The 20521-nt window shown below is 41.3% G+C and overlaps 1 protein-coding gene across 1 annotated transcript in view; it reads left to right on the forward strand.

The window, feature by feature from the left end:
- Positions 1–13242, forward strand: part of CFAP97 (cilia and flagella associated protein 97) — a 28997-nt gene extending 15755 nt beyond the window's left edge. Inside the window, exons 4-6 of the mRNA XM_072122911.1 lie at positions 5966–6234; positions 10633–10795; positions 11791–13242. Coding sequence (XP_071979012.1) covers positions 5966–6234; positions 10633–10795; positions 11791–11900 — 542 coding nt within the window. The 3' untranslated portion in view covers positions 11901–13242. The remainder of the gene's footprint in view (positions 1–5965; positions 6235–10632; positions 10796–11790) is intronic.
- Positions 13243–20521: the final 7279 nt, after the last annotated feature.

Genomic DNA, 20521 nt, shown 5'->3' on the forward strand with positions numbered 1-20521 from the left:
TGGTCCATAAGGAGGGGTTTGGTTTCCTTAATTGCCGTGACTGGTCCTCTTTAACAGGGTAATCATTACATGCTTGAATCTATTAGTAGAAGTGGCCAACCCCTTTAAATGTATTGACTATAACGGGAAAACCTTATTATGAAATCTCTTATTACATAAATCCCTATTTACTTGCTGTAGATCCATGGAATATCTCCCTAAACCAGACTCTGTCTCCTCTTCTGAGTCTGTTTTGTCGTTTTGATATTTTAGCCATATAATGAAGTGTTATCATTTTATGGGTATACTCTTTACTTGAAGAAAAATACTGCACTGATATCCTCCTGTAAATTGCAGGTTTTCAGCATTTGTAGAGATCTCCCTCCTCCTCGCTGCTGGATATACCTAGTAATCTGCGCTCCGGTGCTTCATCGTGGGCTGGTGACATGACGCCCACGCTGAGAATCTTGTGTATCTGCTCAGGCTTCCAATACTGCTACACCTTGGAGACAGTGACCCAGTGCTTTACCTAAATATGTCATCCTACAAAGTTATAGGCATCATGCAAATACATAGAGATATTGTAATCCATCCATATGCACTGGATATAACCTTGTAGAAATTGCAAGATCTTTTCTAGAAATGAATAGAAAGTTGGAACCTGACTGATCTCTGGGGCATTGGCTGTAAATGGGGGCAGTCTTTTAAAACGAAAGATTATTTGTCCAAATTAGTCCGAGGACCTAAGTAGGAGACTCAATCAGTAGAAAAATATATTTATGGTCAAAAAGCTACAGGTCACAACAAAATGTACAACTATGTGTAGACTGTGAGGTCAAATGGTCTGAAAGTGGCGCTCATTTTCACATGGTGCAGTTTCCCTCTTATTAACCCTATCCTGTCTGCTGAACTTAAGTGAAGAGAGATTCAAGAGAGAGGCTGCATCAGAGCATAATCCGATAGGCCTTTGCAGTTCTGTGTAATATACCTATGAATAAAGCTTTGGAAAGACAAATATGTTACGGATGTCCCATCCAAGAGCTCTGTGTCGTTGTGCTTCCCACCAATATGGTCCTCACTGAAGACAAATCTGAATAGCTTAAGGCCAGCTGCACACAGCCTGCACATCTTGCATCGGATGGGAGTCCTTGCATCATACAGAAAAAGCTTCGTCATTGCGATAGTTAATACAGTTTTGGCAGCAGACAGGGACCCTGTGCATCATATTTCTGAATAAAACAGACAGTCCTGTGCGAGCTGTGCAGGCCGTGGGATCAGACCAACATACAGGTCTGCTTCCACAAACACGAGAAAGGCTGTAAGTGCAACTATAGGCCTTTTCTTCTGATGGGATACACTGTCGCCTCGACTGCCCAAGTCGCAAATTTTGGAGCAGGTTCCATTCCATTTGTTGCTCGAGCTTACACCAATGACACATGGGCTGCAGAATACGGATCACAAAGCCTTTGTTTGTGGCCTGTGTTATGAATGTGTGTGTGTCCTTACTTATGCACAGAAATGATAGAACTGAGATGCACTGACCGCTCACACATATAGCATGTGAGCTTAGTTACTGCTCTTGTATGATCACTCGCTGATGGAACACTCCATAGGTTTCCAAAGAAACGGTATTGCAGTATCCGGAAACGTATTCTCACTGGAGGAGTTTCTCGCTAGCCGTCTTGGAAATCTATTCACATCTCCCCTTATTCTCTGTGATCTATGTAAAGTGAGGTCAGATATTTTTTTTTTTCCTGCTGTGAGGGGGAGTTTTTTCCTAGAATTTTGATGCACAATATTGAAGAATAGCTAACTATTCCAGCTAATCGACACACGACAAAGCCGTCCAGGGCTCTCATCTGTTAAGTAATCACATCATAGAAATTATCTTTTCCTGGCGCCCTAATGAAGTGCTCAGTGAGGAGCTGTTGGCGAGGAAATAAGATTCCTCTCTCTGGGCCGTACATTATGTTTCCAGTCTCATTGTGACACAGGGATGTTCATGGAGCATTATGGTGCCGTTCTGCTCATCATCAATTATTTATATACTGGATATCAAAATTGGAGAATACCACACAATTTCCTCATGGTGCGGTCATGCGGTGGGTTTTTGGTGCGTTTTTGAGCACATTGCAAAATGCATGTGTTTTTAAAATGTTAACACCGCTGCTTAAAGGGAACCTGTCACCAAGGACCTAATTTTCACCGAAGAACAGATAAAGAAGCTCATTACGGCTGCTTTCTCTAAGCATTTGCTTTACAATATAATTATGTGTTATAACTTACATAATTTCCTGGCAAAATCCTCTGTGTAGTCCCATGGGTTGGGATTTGGTTTGGATGTATTTGACTTTGGATGTATTTGGATGTGACTTGTCTGTGCTGCAGACTGCTCAGCTCTTTCCTTTGTGCTCCTGCACAGCTCCTCCCTCTTGCTCCTTCACAGAGGTCGCAGCCTGGTGAGCTGACATCAGTGGGAGAGGGAGAATCTGTACAGGAGCACAAAATTGGGGGCTGAGAGCTGAGGAGTCTGCAGCACAGACAAGTCACATGTTGTTTTTTTGAAATGCATCCCAACCAAAGCCCAACCCCTAGGACTACACAGAGTATTCTGTCAGGATACAAGGTAAGTTATAACACTCAATTATATTGTAATGCAAAAGCTTAGAGAAAGCAGAAAAGCATATTTGTAATGCAGCTGTAATGGGCTTTTGCAACCTGTCCTTAGTGAAAATGAGGTACCTGGTGACAGGTTCCCTTTAAACTTCCAAAAATGAAGAAAATCTGTTTTCAAACCAGGACTGTGGGCAGGAGGGGGCATATCTGAGTGAGGAGAGAGAAGACCTGGGGGGACTAGGTGTCTGTGGAGGGGCGAAGAGCAGTTTTATAGTAGTTATATTTTTGTGCATAGGTGGCAGTAATATAGTAATTATATCCTTGTACATTGGGGGCAATATTATAGTAGTTATAATACTGCTCCCTATGTAAAAGAGTATAACTACTATAATACTGCCCCCTATGTACATGAATATAACTGCTATAATACTGCCCCCTATGCTCAAGAATAGAATTACTATAAAACTGCCCTCTATGTACAAGTATATAACTGCTATAATACTGCCCCTATGTACAAGAATATAATATTGCCCCCTATGTAAAAGAGTATAGCAGTTATATTCTTGTACATAGGGGTAGTATTATAATAGTGATAATCTTGTACATAGGAGGCAGTATTATAGCAGTTATATCCTTGTACATAGGGGGCAGTATTATAGTAGTTCTATTCTTGTACATAGGGGGCAGTGTTATAGTAGTTATATGCTTGTACATAGGGGGTAGTATTATAGTAGTTATATCCTTGTACATGGGGGCAGTATTTTAGTAGTTATATCCTTGAACATAGGGGGCAGTATTATAGTAGTTATATTGTTGTACATAGGGGTCAGTATAATAGTAGTTATATTCTTGTACATAGGGGGCAGTATTATAGCAGTTATATCCTTGTAAATGGGGGCAGTATTATAGTAGTTATATCCTTGTACATAGGGGGCAGTATTATAGTAGATATATTCTTGTACATAGGGGGCAGTATCATAGTAGTTATATTCTTGTACATAGGGGGCAGTATTATAGTCGTTATATTCCTGTACATAGGGGTCAGTATTATAGTAGCTATATTCCTGTACATAGGGGGCAGTATTATAGTAGTTCTATTCTTGTACATAGGGGGCAGTATTATAGTAGTTATATTCTTGTACATAGGGGTCAGTATTATAGTAGCTATATTCCTGTACATAGGGGGCAGTATTATAGTAGTTCTATTCTTGTACATAGGGGGCAGTATTATAGTAGTTATATTCTTGTACATAGGGGGCAGTATTATAGTCGTTATATTCCTGTACATAGGGGGCAGTATTATAGTAGCTATATTCCTGTACATAGGGGGCAGTATTATAGTAGTTCTATTCTTGTACATAGGGGGCAGTATTATAGTAGTTATATTCATGTACATAGGGGGCAGTATTATAGTAGATATATTCTTGTACATAGGGGGCAGTATTATAGTAGATATATTCTTGTACATAGGGGGCAGTATTATAGTAGTTATATTCTTGTACATAGGGGGCAGTATTATAGTAGTTATATTCCTGTACATAGGGGGCAGTATTATAGTAGCTATATTCTTGTACATGGGGGGCAGTATTATAGTAGTTATATTCCTGTACATAGGGGGCAGTATTATAGTAGTTATATTCTTGTACATAGAGGGCAGTACTATAGTAGTTATATTCTTGTACATAGGGGTCAGTACTATAGTAGTTATATTCTTGTACATAGGGGGGCAGTATCATAATAGTTGCATGGGCTCAGACAATTTCCACCGTCATTAATATTGTCTTTTTCTGTGCTGTATTGTAGCCTGCGCTGAGGTCTGTGTTACTATACAAATGCAGTACTTTGCAGTATTGCTTTCTGGTGCGTATTTACCGTATTTTTCGGACGATATGGCGCACCATCAATAAATGCCTGCTAAAACGTCTAGGTTCATATATAAGGCGCATCGGATTATAAGGCACACCTGATTATAAGGATGAATGACCAGCAGGTGGCAGACCTGTGCACAGTTCAAGGCAGCTGCAGTTCCATGCAAACGTGTCTCCAGTTCACAGAGCTTGGATCTGAGGTATGGGCTGTTAGGGGTTAATGTTGCAAGGGTGATGCTGCAGGGTTTTGGGGAGAATGCTGGCCCTTCTCTTTCCCTCCCGAGGTAGGGTGTTAGTCCTGTGGGGTTCCCTGTGGCTCCCTCTCTTCCCCCTGTTACAGGGCTGTCAGATATAGGGGTAAAATTGCTTACTCAGGCGGCTGATGAGCATTGCTACATGGTCGGCACTATGGCGCTGGTGGTACTGCCGGCCCTGCCAGTGTGGGGTGGTGCAGGAAATTGCTGGCGCGGAGCTCTTAAACGTTATACATTACGTGTTGTCAGTAAGTACGGTTCATACAGAAGGCGCACTGGACTATAAGGGGCACCTTGGAATCGAAGGATGTTTTATGCGCCTTATAGTCTGAAAAATACAGTACTCTGTACTATGGTTTTTTTTTTGCACATCTAGGGTTTTGGCTAAGAGTGCGGCCCCCCAGAAGGGTAGCGGTATGACAATGCGACCCTTTGGCTGATAAAGGTTGTGCACGCCTGCTCTAGAACAATAGATGGCGTGCAGTGGTAGAACTAACATACATGGGCGATGGCTTAAGTGGTTAATAAGAGGTTCTCTTCCCTCTTGTATTGTTGTGTAGACATGTTGTTCTCCTAAGGCATATTCTTGATGCTTGTTCATCTGCTCCTAATGTTGTCACTGTTTGTCGGCTGAGTCACACGTATGTGATTATTTCAGTAAAATCGCGTTTGTTGTCATAGATACCGTTGCCTATGCTATTTCTCGGAGGGTATCCAAGTAACTGGTGGCGTTTAGATCCCCAAACTGTTCACAATTTTACTTAAAAGGGGAAGGTATTACTAGAAACTGGTATTTTTTTTTAATACACTTTAAAACAATTCTATTTCCATGTCACACTAGATATTTTATTAAAAAAAAAAAAAAAAACTCCTACAATTTTTACTGTGGCCACGAAGCCTAATAATAAATTGACACAAAATCATCAGTAGAATTATTGACCTTTGCAGCAGGCACCTCATTTACATCACAAGTGATACATTCTTTGCAGCAGTCACTTCATTAACATTGCAAGCGAGACTTGTTTTGCAGCAGTCACCTTATTTACAAGCATAAAAAAACATTTTCTATTGCGGTTTTAACAGTTCTTCCTGAAATCATCCTTAGTTTGTCTGTGCACGTTCTTAACCCTTACGTAACCAATAGTTATGCCGTTCTATGTTTTGGACCTTGGTCTCCTTACGTTTCGATGACACGCACAAAAGACATTTTTACCGCCTGTTTACATTACTGTTGACGTATTTCTGCAGCATTTATGCATCTTGATAAGAAGGACCAGGAAAGGTTTTCTCTCGATCACCCGTCCATCAGACTCCAGAAGAACTACTCCTTCACCAATGACGAAGTGAGACAGATCGACCGCGAGAACCAGAGACTGCTCAAAGAACTGTCCAGACAAGCCACAAAATCTAAAGGCAAGAGTCTGACTCCTAAGAAGCTGAACACCACCCCGGGCCGACTGTACCACAGCGCACTGAACCGCCAGAAGGAACAGCAGCGCATCGAGAGGGAGAACCTGGTAAGGGACGTGCACCGGCTGATATAAGATGTAATCTGCCACAATAGTAAAGGCTTTTGTCTAAATATCACATTTCTTTTTCTGTCACCTGCAACCAATCAAGTGGGCTATGGCCTGTGGACTTTATTCAGGTTGTAACGTCTGAGGGCACCCACTTATTTTAGGTCTATTTTTAAGGTTATGCCCAGAACATGGCTGCCATAACCAATAAAGGGCAAGGTTTGCCAATAGGAATGTGGTCATATACCATGTCAGAAAAAAGACCAGAATTGTCTCGGGGGACATTTGCAATGTCTCTTGCGGTTCAAAAATGATCAACACAGAAAAGTTGAAGCAATAACCATGAATGTTCCCTGTGATGCACAGCTATATGATGTGTGGTCCCTGGTGCTGAACACAGAGCTGAAAGCGCTGAATCCCACATGAGAATCTATAGAGAATAGTGGACCATTGAATCACAAGTGTTATTGTGAATCTCTTTAGACCATTCTTCTTTGATCTGTTACATGACCACATTCCCTTTGGTAAAGTCGTTCCCTTCATCCAATATGATGGCTTTCAAGGTGACAGCCATGTTTAGGACATATAGAGCGAGGGTATCCAAGTGGAGTTTACATAGTGTCTAATCTGCAGGCAGAATGTTATAGAGCAGGTGCTGCACAAATGTATACAGTGTCCAATATGAAAGAAGAATGTTATAGAGCAGGTGCTGCACAAATGTATACAGTGTCCACTATGAAAGCAGAATGTTATAGAGCAGAAGGAGCTGAGCAAGTGTTACATAGATCTTTTCTCCAGGCCATTATCTACTGTTTGAAATGCCTTAGGACACATTTGTCAAGAGTTTTTGGACAATTTTACAACTGGTGAGATAAAAGCAATGTGGCTTTGCATGCGCCAATATTATGGTGCATTATTCTGGCATAAACTAAACCAACTAACAGGAGCTCCATAGGTGGAGAAGACAGTCTTATACCTTGCAAGTTTTATCTTTCAGCATCTGACATGGATGAAGTTTTAAAACTGTCTGAATTTTTTTTTTTTTTATATATATATAAAGTCCTTTCATTGTCCTGCACAATTATGAACTAGGAAAATGAGAAACTGTAATATATAGGATCACCAGTAGGGGGCAGTAGAGGATCAGACAAATCTCCCCCCTAGCTGTACCTCATACAATGCGTGTAATGCTTGTCTGTGTAATGGAAAGACTCATGTTACAGCTATGCAGTCTATAGACTACTAAGGGGGGGGGGCTTACTTTTGCAGCATTTTTGGGGTCCTTTATGTTGGTGCATGATTTAGTCAAGGGATCTGTAAATTAATTTTTTAATTTGAAAGTCCTCTAAAGAAGACGACGCATCTGCCTGAATCCCTTTTTTCTGCTCTGCTCAGAGGATCGATACTTCAATAATGGATGAAATGGTAAAGATTCTGCCACGCGTTTCCTTCTCTCGTTCTGACATATGTTATGTGCCAGGCCGTGTTTTTTCTGTTTTTCCTTTTATTGCCTGCGTTCACACTAGAAAAGTTTCTGGACTTGGTGGACTTGTCTTTATGAAAGGACACGCATGTAAGCGAAGGCCACACCAGCCGTGAAAGTGACATTTAAGAAGGAGGCCTGTCATATAAATAAGTTACAACAGGTGGGACATTCAGCTGTCCCGGAGGCCGCAGTGATGTAACCAATGTGCGTCTGCAGGGTGAGCTGGACGGTTCACAGCTTTATTATAGGATATCACATTGCCGTTCATCAGAAAGTGCAGAACAAAGTACATTGTAGGTCATGGGCTTTCTTTGTCCTCAGAGATGGGAATGAAGGATGAGATTGTGCAGCAGTATTAGTTGTCACTAGGTGCTCCCTATCTGGTGTGGCTGATACAGATCCAGACAATATTTTATTTTGGGATCTTTAGATTCTATTGTTTCTGTTGAAGCGACATATTCTCTGTACTGTATATCGGCTCCACTCAGACTATAAACAAGCACACTAACATTGCTGGTTTGTGCCCACACTGGCAGGATCTTCTCTTCTTTTAGCTTCTTATGCCCTGGTTTTAACTAAAAAAAAAGGCTGTAAAAATTATGCAAATGAGAACACCAATAAGAACAGAAAAGAGATCTATGGAGCCCCTTGGGCTCATTTGCTTAATTTTTAAAGTCCTATTTTTTTATTTTTTTTAAAACAAGGGCATAAGAAGCTTAAAGGGCACCTACCACCACGATTCTACCTATAAAGGTAGATCGGGTGGTAGGTGGATGTAAGGGATGTGAGGATAGCTCTTTTTAGAGCTTATCCTCACGTCCCCGCTAACTTTTGGTACACTTTATGGAACTAATATGTAAATTTCGTTATGTGGCTACTGGGGCGTGGAGTAGCTGAGCAGGAGGCTACACAGTGCGGCTACTCCACGCCCCAGTAGCCACATTACTCCTCCTACCCTGTTGCGAGCGGCGTGCAGATCCTCGTAGCTGCGCGCCCTCGTCCGACAAGCCGGCTACTGTGCATGCGCAGTAGCTCCGGCCTCGGAGCTGGGGCTGCTCAGCCGCCGGCCTGCATTCTGCACATGCGCAGAACGCCATCATGACGGACGAGGGTGCGCAGCTACGAGGAGCTGCGCGCCACACGCAACAGGGTAGGAGGAGTAATGTGGCTACTGGGGCGTGGAGAAGTCGTGCTGTGTAGCCTCGTGCCGGCTACTTCACACCCCAGTAGCCGCATAACGAAATTTACATATCAGCTCAATAAAGTGTACCAAAAGTTAGCGGGGACGTGAGGATTAGCTCTAAAAAGAGCTCTCCTCACGTCCCTTACATCCACCTACCACCCGATCTACCTTTATAGGTAGAATTGTGGTGGTAGGTTCCCTTTAAAGAAGAGCAGATCCTATTCCACAGGGTGAACACACCAGTATGTCAGTGTGCTTGGTTTACAATCCTTGACCCTGGTGGTAGATGTTTTTTCGGTTATCAAAATGTCTCATATTGGATGATGGCTCCTAATTTAGCTTTGCACTTCCCATGTGTTGGCTTAATTTACTCCAGAAATATGTGTACAGGCATATGCCTCCTTTATTACTAGTCCATACAGGGGTCTATGAACTTAAGCGTGACTTAACTTTCAACAAAATTTTATAAATGAACAGAGCAGATGATAATAGTAAACTTTATATTATAGTTTATTAATTTGTTCCTGACTGCAGCCGCGTCTTTGGACGCCACAGCGGTTTCAAACAGGTCTAAAACTGTCTGACATGAGGTAAATGAGCAGAGCAGCTTTCCTACAATTCCCATAATGCCGACTGTTTCTCGTGCCCAGCCAAACAGGACAAAGAATCTCCATTTATCTGTCAGGTTAGAGTCACATCTGAGTTGTACACCCACTAGGGGTTTACCAAATGTCAATTTTACATCCTCACATCCATACTAACATGCATTACAGTTACAGTAACCTACACACATACACCTATGCACTCACACAGATACACCTGTGTATGACTACATACACATTACCTGCCAAGATGGGTGTGCAGCCAGGCTGTTCAGCAGGTGCCAAAACACTTTGATAACCAGGAGGATGTTTTATAGTTTCTAATACAAAAGATGACCAACCAGGCATTTTAGTGTGCGCTGTCCCTTATAACCACAGAAGCCATGTATCCAATGTATTGCTCCCTGCTACATTATTACATCTATGGCACATTCTGTACTGGGACAGAGCTATGCAGAGAGCTTGGAAAGAAGGGATCAGATGCTTGAGAGACAATTTCTATCTAGCTCAACAAACTTTAAATCAAACGTTCAAGTGAATACAAGAAATGTATGTAATCCGCAAATGAAGGTTTCTCCACTTTTTCTTCTTGCTAAACACACATTTAAGGGGTTGAAAAACCGTTCCACACCCACCATGGGTGGTACATGGTAGTGCAACCAAGTTCCATTCATCTCTTTACATTACGTTGTAATGTGGATGTCCGGTGGGGTACCGTGGTTGTCCTGTCCTATGTAATCCTATGTAATAATAATCCAATCATACTGATGCCTGTAAAAAATTTTATTGAGCAGCTTTTGCTTTTCTTTCTGTATAAAGTGTATGGGAGACATCATAGCAGCTAGTCCCCGTCCACCAGCTCAGAGACAACTGAAGATTCTCAGTCCTGTGGTTCATGTTCACAACTATACTCCTGTACACAAAATGGTGAAAGGTTGAATAGCCTCGAGCGAGAGCACCGAGGTGTTTCACAGTGGTGCACACCATCATTCAGAGCTTTATGTTCAGCTTATTACAGTCCTGTTCTTCCATGTTTCAGACTAGCATTTTAGATGAGGAAATGCACATAGAGATGTACTTTATACTCATCATCATACTCATAATCATGTCTGGTTATTACCTTGTAGGCCTTGCTGAAGAGATTAGAATCTGTAAAGCCAACAGTTGGTATGACCCGTTCTGAGCAGCTAATGGACTATCAACGTCAAGCCGGATACCTGAGCTCAACCGCAACGTCCCCAAGACCTGGGAAAGCTTCTGTGAGCCGCCTCAGCCATGCCTCATCATCAGGCAAGTCCTCTGCTAGGAATCTCCCTTTACATTAGATATTACTACATTATTCCTACACAAGAGTTCTCAATATGTGCACCAGGGTCATAACTAGCAGAAGCCATGTCAATAAATGGGACACAGTTGACAATTTGAAAGAATTCCAAAAACCACAGAAGCCATGTAATGTGTAAAATGTATTTGTAAACGTTTTGTGTAATAATTCTACATTACTTTAATAATTAATGTGTGAGTTTACTAGAATAAAGGGAATACTGCATCAGTCGGTGGTCGTCACGGTGGATACATCATGATGCTTGGACTTGGCGACGTTTTCAGTAAAAAAAAAAAAAAAACAGCGATCATTTACTGGTGATTGTTGCTAACTCCATCAGCTGTCCCCCTCTGCCCCCCCTTCAGGGCCACATGGAGGTGGCGTAGTAGTCGGAATAATCACAATTTCCTGCAGTGCACAAGAAATTGCAATTATATCGGTGCTTCTACCCCCAAAAAAGTCGTAGAAGCGCTGCTAATTCTCCCCCTATACGTGTATTGTCTGAGGCCAGGAGCAAAAGTGACTGTGTGACTGCCACATATTATACATCGGGGGCCACATGTATAACACCCCTGGTCTTTAAAATTTGGGGACACTTGGGAAACTTGCCTGACTTGCGGAAGGTCACAAATATGGTTGCAAAGGATCCTTTTTGGAGGTTTGGTTTTGGGATTTGGGTTATAAAGTCCAGATCCCAGGTTTAGGCCCTCAGTACCAACAAATGAAGGATATTCTGCTGGCTTAATAGCATGATCTCACCATAAGAACACTTTTGTAGGGAATGATTTAGTCTCGTATAAGAAAAATACTTACTTGGGAATCGATTTTATGAATCGGGAGAAATATAAAAAAAAATTTAAGGAAAATGATGGGTTCTTGGAAGATCTAAAAGTTCCTCAGAGTAGAAGGTCTTGTATGTTTTTGTTATTTTTACTAAAGCATTTGTATCTTGTACTATAAGGTGGTGTCTCTCGCGTGTCAAGTGCCAGCAGTCGGAGTAGTCGCATGGGAAACGGTGCAGCTCTGCTCAGACCCACGAAATCCAGCAACGTCCGAGCAGCTTGGATGTGACGACCTAACCGGGCGTTTTCTTAAGGCGCTACAATTTATCCATTAAATTATTTTGTAAATCTAGTATCCTGCTGCTATGGTGAAATATCTTGTCTTACCGAGTGAACAGTATAATGATGTGGTGTCAGGTTAATTTATATTGTTTTATACATATATTTTGATAAAATAAGTCTATTATTGCAGAATGCACTTAAACCAGGACAGACGTCACGTTGCCGTCTGTTTTCTTGAAGATTACATTATGAGCCTTTATTGTGTCATATATGTATTTGCTACATTCCAGATGGTTTATATTTTTCTTGATATTGTAAAAGTTCTATGATTTATCTATGATCGTATTGTATTATTTCTATCCATCTGTGTATGTGCAGCTTTCTTCTTTATTCCTTTTCACTAGTGGCTTCTTTATCTACAGCTTTTTTTTTTGAGATACAGTATATATTCAAAAATCCATATTATTGTGCCATGCTCCTATCTTATTTGTATTAAGGCTTATGTCAGGGCTCTGTCAGGTCCCCGACTTAAAGTGGTTTTCCCACGAAGACAAGTTGGGCCCTATCCACAGGATAGGGCCTAATTTGCTGATCAGTGGGGGCCGCAGTGCTGAGACCCCACAGATCGCGAAAACGAGGGGTTCATCGGACTCTCAGGATGCTTTACCATAGTCCCAGACTACAATGATCAGCTGTAAGATGCCTGTAATGAAGCTTTATTGATAATCCATGGTCCCATTACAGCAAAAAATTTTGAAACTCTAGTTGTCACTGGGACAAAAATATTTTTTGTATGCAGCTACAATTATGGAATATACAGTTTTGACTTACATACAAATTCAACTTAAGTACAAACCCAAGGAACCTATCTTGTATGTAACTCGGGGACCGCCTGTATATAACTGGACAACCCCTTTAAAATTGGGTAAAAAAAAAAAATGTTATATTCTGAAGCTTGCAACCTCTATCGTAGTCAATTAATAGATAGGAAATGTTGGGAGACCTGACAGAACCACTCTAAAGGGTTTTTATATCATAAAAGCTTTTATTCTGATGTATATATGTATTGGATATGTAATACATGATCATTTGTGTTGTCTGCATGTATAAGTACTGATCTAGTCACTTCTGTGGGATTGAGGACCTGGTATCTGTGTCCAGTAGAAGTGAATTGATGATAAATGGTTACATATGGACAATACAGCTGCATCCACACAGTGGACTTGGGGACCGCAGCGATGAAAGTAAATGCCATTACATTGGCTGAGAATAAAAGTATAAGGAGTTTACTGCTTCTCCCTGGAAATACTTTGCAGTCTATCATTGTAATAAAAGCTTTTTCAGCTTTACACTGGAGTCCATTTAATTATTTTACTTGAAAAAAATATAACAACTTCCAGTCACCGTTTAATATTTGACGGTTCATGACACCTGTATGGTCTTACACACCTGGGACCCTCAATTTCAGTTAATCAATGCATTAAACACTTAGAAAACTCCAAATTACCTCCAAAACCACCACACTAAAATTGAAGACAGCGGCGCAAGAAGGAAGAAAAGAAGCAAAAGTCCATAAAACGCTTCACAAAGTCCAAAATTTTATACAGGCGGTCCCCCTACTTAAGAACACCTGACTTACAGACGACCCTTTGGATGTTGGTAATTTACTGTACTTTAGCCCTAGGCTACAATAAACATCTATAACAGTTATCAAAGGTGTCTGTAATAAAGTTTTATTGTTAACCCTGGTTCTTATAACCCAAAAATTTTTAAATCCAATAGTCATAGAGACCAAACAATTTTTGGCTGGGATTACAATTATAAAGTATACAGTTCCGAATTGCATACAAATTCAACTTAAGAACAAACTTGCAGTACCTATCCTGTACGTAACCTGGGGACTGCCTGTATTCCTTCCGCTTCAACGTTCTTCTTAAAAGTGGCTAAGACGGCACACAAATGGAGAAGGAAAACCGTAGCTTTAGGGCTCCAATTAAGGTTTTTAGAGTAGAGATGTATATTTCTATTGAGTGCATGAAATCTGACAGTTTTTCATTGACCAAATCTGTTCTTGGGCAACACTGACCTAAGGTTGCCTTTGACTATCTTGTATTGGATCTGACAGAGGACCAGAACAGAGGAGGGTGAGACTAACTGTATGATGTCTCCAACACATTACACAGGAGTACTAGAGGAGTATCTGCTCTTTATCACTCTGAAACATCAAGATCATAAAGACTATGAGCAAGAAATAATCTGACTATTTACATATAAGCATAAATCAGCAATACTAGGGAAGGAGCAGCACTGTGACAATACCAAGGGATCTTTGTGCAGAGGTAGGGTGCACAATGCAACAAAGCAGCTCTCCAATAAAATGTGATTTATTCACCAACCGTGCAAGAGATAACGGTCAAAGGTCTCACTTTCATTTTAGCGAATAAACCAATGACACTTTATTAGAGTGCTGCTTCCATTATATTCATAATAATCTCTATTTACAGAGAGCCATCATATTCCATAGCCCTTTACAAATCATTGGGGACATATGGAGCAATAGGAATATGCTCACAAGAGCTTATAGAATGTGAGGATGAGGGGGTATCACAATCGGTATAAGAACTTGTATAATGGTCCAGCCATTCTTTATAAGGAATAAGAATAAAATAATTTCATATACCTTGAGAATGCTGTAGCTACACTAATGCAAAAACATATTTTGTTTAATTTTTGAGTGGTTGGTTTTGCTGAAAAAACTATTATAAAATTATAATGCGGCTCTGTCGTTGCTCCGGCACATCTCCTCTTACCCTAAATATGCACTACTCCAGAGAACGCTGTATTCACCGTATTGTTCCTGCCAGGCAGATGTAATCAATCGCTGCACCATCACCCAGCTGCTGTGTATGGTCCTGAATTTTTGTTTGATCTCTCTGAAATTTTTTTTTTTTTTTTTTTTAGCAAAACCACTTGGATCAGGGATTAAACAAGATATGTTTCTGCATTAGTGTAGCTACAGCATTCTCAAGTTATGTATGGTTCACAATGCATAAAAACAAATTGTAGATTTCCTTTAATAAATAGAAATGCTGCTGTTTAAACCAGCCATCAGTCACCATCTTATATACAAAGTCCAAGGCAATGTGACTGCAGAGCATGGTATCTGATGTTTGCTAGATAACAGACAGTAGGAGGACACTCAATGGGCTAGTAAAGGGAGAGTTGAATTTTTTATGCAGTTAGTAAGTGTTATGGGCCTGCCTAAAGAGCACATTTGAATCTTTGGAGGTTGGGTATTTGGCTGATAATCTGGGGTAGGGCATTGCAGAGAATTGGTGCAGTTTGGGAGAAGTCTTGGAGACATGCATGAGAAGTTTGAATTAAGGTAGAGAATAATCTCAGATCACTGGCAGATCAAAGACGATAGACTGAGAGAAGAAAGGTGGTTGTGGGGGGGGGGGGCAGCATTATGAATAGCTTTGTGCATGAGGGTGATTATTTTAAACTGTATTTAAAGGAATGACAGCCAGTGAAGTGATCGGTACAGACTACAGGCATCTTTGTAGCACTTGATCAGAAAGATAAGCCTAGCTGCTGCATTAAGAAAACATTGAAGAGCAGAGAGTTAAGTGAGTGGAAGACCAATTAGTAGGGAGTTACAGTAGTCTATACCAGAGTCAATCAGAGCAACAATTAGAATTTTAAAGGTTTTAAATGATTAGAAATGGGCCGATTCAAGAGATGTTTCTGAGCTGCATGTGGCAAGAGCAGATGTTACTAAATTAATTGATTTATTGGCAAGTGTAACATTGTATTTGAGCATAATCGATATAAGGTGTCTCGTCAGCCTTATATTTGATGAGTGGTGGCAGATAAAATTTGCTCAGGCTCAGGAGACCGGAGAGCTGTTGGAGTACGGTCCAGCGTGATAGTCTCACTTCCTGAACCTAAGTCTTTCATCTTGACACCAAAACTTAGTGTATATTCAGCAACTCACACATGGCATCTTTGGTGGAAGAATTCTCTTTCATATTCTTCTTTTGTGGGGAGGATATGTCAGCTTATTCCAACAAGAACTCGTCTCTGAAGATTAAGCACCCCCAAAAAGAGTTTGGTGCCCTGTTTTATCATTAATTCCTTACCTTCCCTTCGGCTCCTTCTTTCGATGTCCAATCTCTGGAGCCGGTCATGCCCAATCAGACATCCACCTGCGTCTTTGATTCTACATAAAGCATTTCAAATTAGATAGAAACGCCACTTCCATTCAGCTCACTCATCCACCCCCTACACTCTACATCTTGCTTAAGCTAGACCTATTGAGCAGAGACATTGGGGAGTTGGTCACACACAAAGATGCACGGAATGCATGTAGTCAAAATCAATACAAAATTTTATTAGTTAAATATAAGTCCTATTGTACAAAAAGAGAGAAGAGCTCAGATGGAATAGAGCAGCAGAACCCAAAAGCACTCTGCCGGAAAGGGGTCCCAACATCATAAATATATTGGTATTATACCAGGTATAGCATACACTCAAATAGGATAATGAACCATATCAGGTAAGTACCGTATATACTCATGTATAAGCCGAGTTTTCCAGCACACAGAATGTCAGCAGGGCATTTCATTACTAAGGAATGCTGCTGGGAATTTCATTACTCAAGTAGGCTGTGACCAATGCGTTTCCCACCCTAGGCTTAAACTCAAGTCAATACGTTTTCTTAGTTATTTGTGTCAAAATTAGGGGGATTCGTCTTATACTCAAGTATACATGGTATGATAACAGATTAAATTATCTCACAAATTACTCCTACCAATTAATTGATAGCAAAATACAGTGCATATATCACAGAGGTACATTAATTCATGTACAGGCAGTCCCCGGGTTATGTAGGTTCTGGAGTTTTGTTCTTAAGTTGAATTTGTATGTAAGTCGGGACTGTATATTTTATAATTGTAAACCCAGACAAAAAATTTTTGGACTCTGTGACAATTGGATTTTAATAATGTTGGATTCTCATAAGAACCAGGATTAACAATAAAGCTTAATTGCAGACACCATTGTTATAGCTGTTTATTGTAGCCTAAGGCTAAAGTACAGTAAATTACTAACATCCAGGGGTCTGTTTGTAACTAAGGGTCGTCTGTAAGTCGGGTGTTCTTAAGTAGGGGACCCCCCGTATCTTATATCCAAAAAGCATATAAAGTATCTAGAAAGATTGATAATATGGTAGACTTAAAGAACAAAGAATATCTTCTAAAATTAATTGTGGTTTGTGGTGTCTGCAGCACCTGGGTATACCACAAGACATGATGGAGAAACCACAGAGCATCGGTGAAAGAGCGGAACACCTTGACGCGCGATTTACCTACGACCTCGGCTTCATCAGGAGGAGCAGTCAGTTTAAGAAGGAGCATAAACGGGGATAGGTCTAGAAAGCCTATGTGAGATATATCAGTGAGTATATTCTGTATACATTTGATTGCACTGTCAATTTCAGCAACGTTGAGCATAAAGATGCAGAAAAGCATGTGGAGCACAAGGTGACCCTTCCTAGGCCATTGGCGATAATGACAACCCAAAACCTCCTGGTCCTCTTCAAGCATAGATGACTGCCTTCCAAGGTGCCTCAAAGTGAGCCAGTCCAGGATGTTTTTATGGTCGTGTGCATGAGGCCTTTAGAGTGGATTTTATCTATTTAGTTCAGTCTGTAATAATCTGTCTTCATGGCTTCTTCATATTACACAGCTGCCTGCACTGAGTGTTCAAGTGGTTTGGGAGGTCACCTCTATCAAAATACATTTGGAAGATCATCAATAAAGATGTATAAACCTGCTTAATGTGAGTCACTTTTTGAAGGAACACTATAGACAAAGCCTAAAGATACATTGTAATGGCACAATGGTTCATGGCCTTGAAGTCAATGTTTGAAGATGGTAGCCACCATAGTTTTCCTCACTTTAGGAAATGTGTGAGTTGACCCGACTCAGGTCCCATCTTAGTGATTCCTTGAGGAAGTTGGGGACTATGGAAAATTGAAGAATATAACAAACATAATAGATGATACTAAACCCTTTTGATCTGATGGACCCCTTTACATTTTTATTTACTATTTTTTATTTCCATTACATTGGCCATACACTTTAGATTTACAAAAACCATTCACTTTTACGAGGGAGTAACTCACTGCCAGGGACCTCTGGTAGAGACCTATCTTCAATGAGACTGAAAGGATTGAAATCCAGGACAGGACATCACCTGATATCGTAGGTAGTAGGCTGCTGCCACCAAAATCGATGGGTTCAACTGACATGGCCATCCTTAATGTATCCATACATTTTCAATAGCTATAAGCCTAAAATGTTTGGCTATTCTTTATGATTTCCCCCTTACATATACACTGGTCAAGAAAGTAAAGGGAACACTCAAGTAACACATCCTAGATCTGAATGAATGAAATGTTCTCATTGAATACTTTGTTCTGTACAAAGTTGAATGTACTGACAACAAAATCACATAAATATCATCAATGGAAATCAAATTTATTAACCAATGGAGGCCTGGATTTGGAGTCACCAACAAAACTACACTCTGATCCAACTTTAATGTGCTGTCCGTAAAACTAAACAAAATGAGGCTGAGTATTGTGTGTGTGGCCACCACTTGCCTGTATGACCTTCCTACAATGTCTCGGCATGCCCAGGATGAGGTTGCAGATGGTCTCCCCGACCTGGACTAAAGCATCTGCCAACTCCTGGACAGTCTGTGGTGCAATGTGACATTGGAGGATGGAGTGAGACATGATGTCCCAGATGCGCTCAATCGGATTCAGGTCTGGGGAACAAATGGGCCAGTCCATAGCTTCAATGCCTTCATCTTGCAGGAACTGCTGACACACTCCAGCCACATAAGGTCTAGCATTGTCCTGCATTAGGAGGAACCCAGCATATGGTCTCACAAGGGATTTGAGCATCTCATCTCATTACCTTATGGTATTAACGCCAATTTGAATGTATCCTCAAATTCCAGAGTGTGGGTGTGGACTCTCTAAACAGACACTTCATGATTCCTCTGTGCTATGAGATGCTGTGTGCTTACAATGGCCCAGATTTCCTAACTATTTTGTCTTGCGGCTGCATTATACCCGATGTAACACAAAATTCTGCACTGAAAGGGGCGTTCTGGTGCACAGTCGGATTGTGCGCCACATTTATCATGCAGAGTCTAACTTCTGCTTATCAGAAGGAAGTGTCTGTGTCTGAGCTGGTTGAATAATGCAGGGGGTTGGGGCAGGAGGCAAATAGCACTGCATTATGCAGAGAAGAGAAGCTATTCATGAGTAGAATCTGCCCGACCACAGTCAGAAGATTTATGGTCGTATCCAGGAGCAACCAAAATTGTATACACCGGGACTGATGGAGACAGGTTGGAATTATATCTGTGAAATGCTGTATTTCTTTTTGCCTATTTTGATGTGTGGCGATTACATCTGTTGATGAAAATGCCTTGAATGGTAAATTGAATCAATGTAATTTTTCCTGGCTAATCCAAAACTGCAACAAAAAATAAGGGCTCCCATTCAAGATTTTATAGTTGAAGGTGGGTGGGGGGAAAAGGGGCAATTTTGGTATCATTGGATAGATTTTCAAAAATAATGTGGCATGTATTTTTAGTTTTTCAATCCGGTGTGTATTTCCCAAGATATTCCACCATCCCACCTCTTTGTTACACCCTGCATATGGGATATAGGTAGTTTTTGTCTCTATTTGTAGAGTACTAAAGTTTGTGTGTAGAGTTATCTTTGGAAAAGGTTGCCATATTAGTGTTTGCGGGATCCAAGTGGACGTCCCTGTACCAACATTGGACTGGTTACCTTAGATTGCATACCTCTATAGCAGTGATGGTGAAACCTTTTAGAGACTGAGTGCCCAAACAACAACCAAAACCAACTTATATATCACAAAGTGACAACATGGCAATTTTAGCAGTAACTAATTGCTCCTTGCTCCATCAAAGCTTTAAATTATATTGACGCCTAAAGGACACCAATACAGTCTAAAGAAGGATTATTAACAGAGATGAGCGAGTATACTCGTCTGAGCTTGATGCTCGTTCAAGTATTAGAGTACTCGGAACGTCTCGTTGCTCGGACGAGTATTTCCCCTGCTCGAGATCGAGCATTTAATTAAGAAAAGACAGTGAAGAACAGTGAAGAATACAATTAAAACAGTGAACACAGTGAACACAGGATCATTTAAGTGAAGAACACAGTGAAAGACACAGTGAAGAACACATTGCAGATGTCCCGAACATCTGCTAACTTATCGGAGGCTGAAGTGGAGCGGAGCCGGCATGGAGGAGCGGAGCGGGCATCACGGAGCAGGCATGGAGGAGCGGTGCGGGCATCACGGAGCGGGTATGGAGGAGCGGAGCGGGGGCTGCAGCGGACATCACGGAGCGGGCTTGGAGGAGCGGAGTGGGACTGGAGCGGTCATGAAGGAGCGGAGCGGGCATCACGGAGCGGGTATGGAGGAGCGGAGCGGGGGCTGGAGCGGGCATGGAGGAGTGGAGCAGGCATCACGGAGAGGGCATGGAGGAGCGGGGCAGGGGCCGGAGCGGCATCACGGA

Source organism: Engystomops pustulosus, chromosome 1 (assembly GCF_040894005.1).
Source record: "Engystomops pustulosus chromosome 1, aEngPut4.maternal, whole genome shotgun sequence".
Taxonomy (NCBI): Eukaryota; Metazoa; Chordata; class Amphibia; order Anura; family Leptodactylidae; genus Engystomops; species Engystomops pustulosus.